At 42.3% G+C, this 3,044-nt stretch overlaps 1 protein-coding gene across 1 annotated transcript; it reads right to left on the minus strand.

The window, feature by feature from the left end:
• On the minus strand, positions 273–1,143 carry LOC107608176. The gene is made up of 2 exons (XM_021106744.1): positions 691–1,143; positions 273–626 (listed from the first exon to the last, which is right to left on the minus strand). Exons 1-2 carry the CDS (start codon positions 913–915, stop codon positions 534–536), a joined length of 318 nt encoding a protein of 105 aa, XP_020962403.1. The 5' UTR covers positions 916–1,143; the 3' UTR covers positions 273–533.

Consider the following 3,044-nt stretch of genomic DNA (forward strand, 5'->3'; position numbering starts at 1 on the left):
AGAAATTAACAAAAACAAAAAAAATGCTTGACAATTAGTACTGTAGTAGTAATCGTAGGCAAGGAATCAAATTTCTGGATGCTTTGTGGAATCAAATTAGTACTGTAGTAGTAATTGTAGGCAAAGAATTTATACAGCTATTTTTATCCATATGTAATGTAATTGACTCAAAACTTGACTAATAAAACTCTTATTTCCAGTGTGCTTCATCAAATAACAGTATTATACATTCTAGGAACAAGTTTTTCCCTTTTTTCCCATTTGTTGTTATTTTTTTGACACATTTTAATTGGCTATTATCACTAAAATTCAAAGCATCTATGAAAAATAACCAAAAAAAGCATTTGAAAAGCATCAGAGAGGAATATAACTTGAAGCTAGAAATTGAAAGCAACCACTATGTTCAAGGAATGCGTATGAACCAAGACATAAATCAAAATATTTCAGTGTGAAACCTGTTCTTTTCACTAATTTTTCCTTAAGATGCTAAACTAATTGAAAACCTAAAATTCGAACCCAAAACCCCCAAAAATTCACAGAACCAATTGAAAATTGATACATACCTTCTCTATCTTAATTAGCCGTTGCAGTTCATCATCACTATCAAAACCATACCCACTTTCGAACTGAAAAGTGAGAGCGAGTTAGAGAATGAGCGAGAAATGGAGGATACAGAACAGAGAATTTTACCTGGTGACAGAGGATACGACGCTGGTGATGAGCGGCGACGGTGAAGAAGAGATGAGCGGCAACGCAATAGCTTGGCAACAAAGCACGACGGTGACGAGACATCCCTTCGAGCTCCTCGGCGGCAGCACAGCAGCCCGACGGTGGCAGAACGGCGATGGCAACAAGCCCTAGCAACGTCGATGGAGCTTCAGTGGCGACGGAGTACCCCCTTCTTCTCTCCTCCATCGCGTTTTCTCTTTTCCTCGAGCTCTCTCTCTCACTGGCGCTCGACAACGACGGTGGCGGAGCCTTAGCCGGCGTCGTCCTTTCCTTCCTTCCCTCACTTTTCTTCTTCTTCCCGTTCTCCCTTTCAGATTTCTTCCCTCTTTCGTGTGTGGGTGGAGTGAGGATGATGGTGTATGTCGCATGAGTGAGGGTGACTGGGTGAGAGCAAATTTTTGCTGAGTTTATTTGAGGGTGTGTTGTGTGCGAAAGGGTTGGCAAAGGTGAGGGTTATGTGCGAAGGTGAGAATGGCAAAAGTGTGTGCTTCAGGAGGGAAGAGGGTTTGCTATGCGCAAAGTGTCTCGTGGGTGTGTGTTCTTCTGGAGGAAATTGAAAGGGGAACAAAAAATTTACTAAGTGTTAGGGATTTGTCATACATACATTAGGCATCACTTTTAAAACGCACCCAAAACATAATAAATAAGTTACTTTTTAAAAGCGTTCTCTTTGATACGAAAAGTGAACCCATAGATATCAACCCACGGCTACGCTTTATAAGTGATTTCTATAATACCTAAGGCTACGCTTTTTAAATGATGCCGCATTTGTGTATCCTTTTCTCTTATAAAAAGGCAACACGGAGAAAAGCGTAGCCTATTCTATGAATAGGCTACGCTTTTCAAATGTAGCTTAAAAAAAGTGTGGCTGAATGGGTATTTTTCTTGTAGTGTAAAGAACGGGTCCACCTTAGTGATGGCGGCTAGTTCTTCCTCTTGAAGATCCTATGGAGTGCGTGAGCTCCTCTATGTCTCTTCCTTGCCTTTGTTGCTCCTCTCTCATGGCCTTTTGGTCCTCTCTGATTTCATTGAGGATAATGGAGTGCTCTTGGTGCTCCATTCTTAGTTGCTCCATGTTAGAACTCAAATCTCCTAAAGAGGTGTTGAGTTGCTCCCAATAGTTGTGTGGAGGGAAATGCATTCCTTGAGGCATCTCAGGGAATTCTTGATGAGGAATTTCCTCATGCTCTTGTTGAGGTCCATGAGTGGGCTCTCTTGTTTTCTCCATCCTCTTCTTAGTGATGGGCTTGTCTCCTTCAATGAGGATGTCTTCCTCTATGACAACTCCGGCTGAATTGCATAGGTGACAGATGAGATGAGGAAAGGCTAACCTTGCCAAAGTGGAGGGTTTGTCAGCCACCTTGTATAGTTCTAGAGATATAATCTCATGAACTGCTACTTCCTCCCCAATCATGATACTATGGATCATGATAGCCCGGTCCACAGTAACTTCAGATCGGTTGCTAGTAGGAATGATAGAGCGTTAGATGAACTCTAACCATCCTCTAGCCACGGGCTTGAGGTCAAGCCTTCTCAGTTGAACCGGCTTGCCTTTGGAGTCTCTCTTCCATTGAGCTCCTTCCATATAGATGTCCATGAGGACTTGGTCCAACCTTTGATCAAAGTTGACCCTTCTAGTGAAAGGATGAGGATCTCCTCTCATTATTGGCAAGTTGAATGCCAACCTTACAGTTTCCAGACTGAAATCCAAGTATTTCCCCCGAACCATTGTGAGCCAATTCTTTGGGTTCGGGTTCACACTTTGATCATGGTTCTTAGTGATCCATGCATTAGCATAGAACTCTTGAACCATTAAGATTCTGACTTGTTGGATGAGGTTGGTGAGAGTTTCCCAACCTCTTTTTCGAATCTCACGTCGGATCTCTGGGTATTCACTCTTTTTGAGCATGAAGGGGACCTCGGGGATCACCTTTTTCTTGGCCACAACTTCATAGAAGTGGTTTTGATGGACTTTTGAGATGAATCTCTCCATTTCCTATGACTCGGAGGTGGAAGCAATTGCCTTCCCTTTCCTCTTTCTAGAGATTTTTCCGGTCTTAGGTGCCATTAATGGTTATGGAAAAACAAAAAGTATAGCTTTTTTTTCACACCAAACTTAAAAGGTTTGCTCTTCCTCGAGCAAAAGAAGAAAGAAAGGAGTAGAAGAAGAAGAAATAGAGGATATAGAGGGGTTGTGTTGGTTTCGGCCAAGGGGGGTTTAAGTGCTTTATGATGTGTGAAATGAAGGTGGTAAGGAGGGGTATTTATAGGGTAAGAGGGAGAGAGAGAGAGAGAGAGAGAGAGAGAGAGAGAGA

The sequence above is a fragment of the Arachis ipaensis genome, chromosome B07 (assembly GCF_000816755.2).
Source record: "Arachis ipaensis cultivar K30076 chromosome B07, Araip1.1, whole genome shotgun sequence".
Taxonomy (NCBI): domain Eukaryota; kingdom Viridiplantae; phylum Streptophyta; class Magnoliopsida; order Fabales; family Fabaceae; genus Arachis; species Arachis ipaensis.

Coding starts and splice junctions, on each gene's coding strand:
- LOC107608176 (XM_021106744.1), bottom strand. CDS start 915: ATGGAGGAGAGAAGAAGGGGGTACTCCGTCGCCACTGAAGCTCCATCG. Junction 627..690: donor GTCGTATCCTCTGTCACCAG/GTAAAATTCTCT, acceptor CTCACTTTTCAG/TTCGAAAGTGGGTATGGTTT.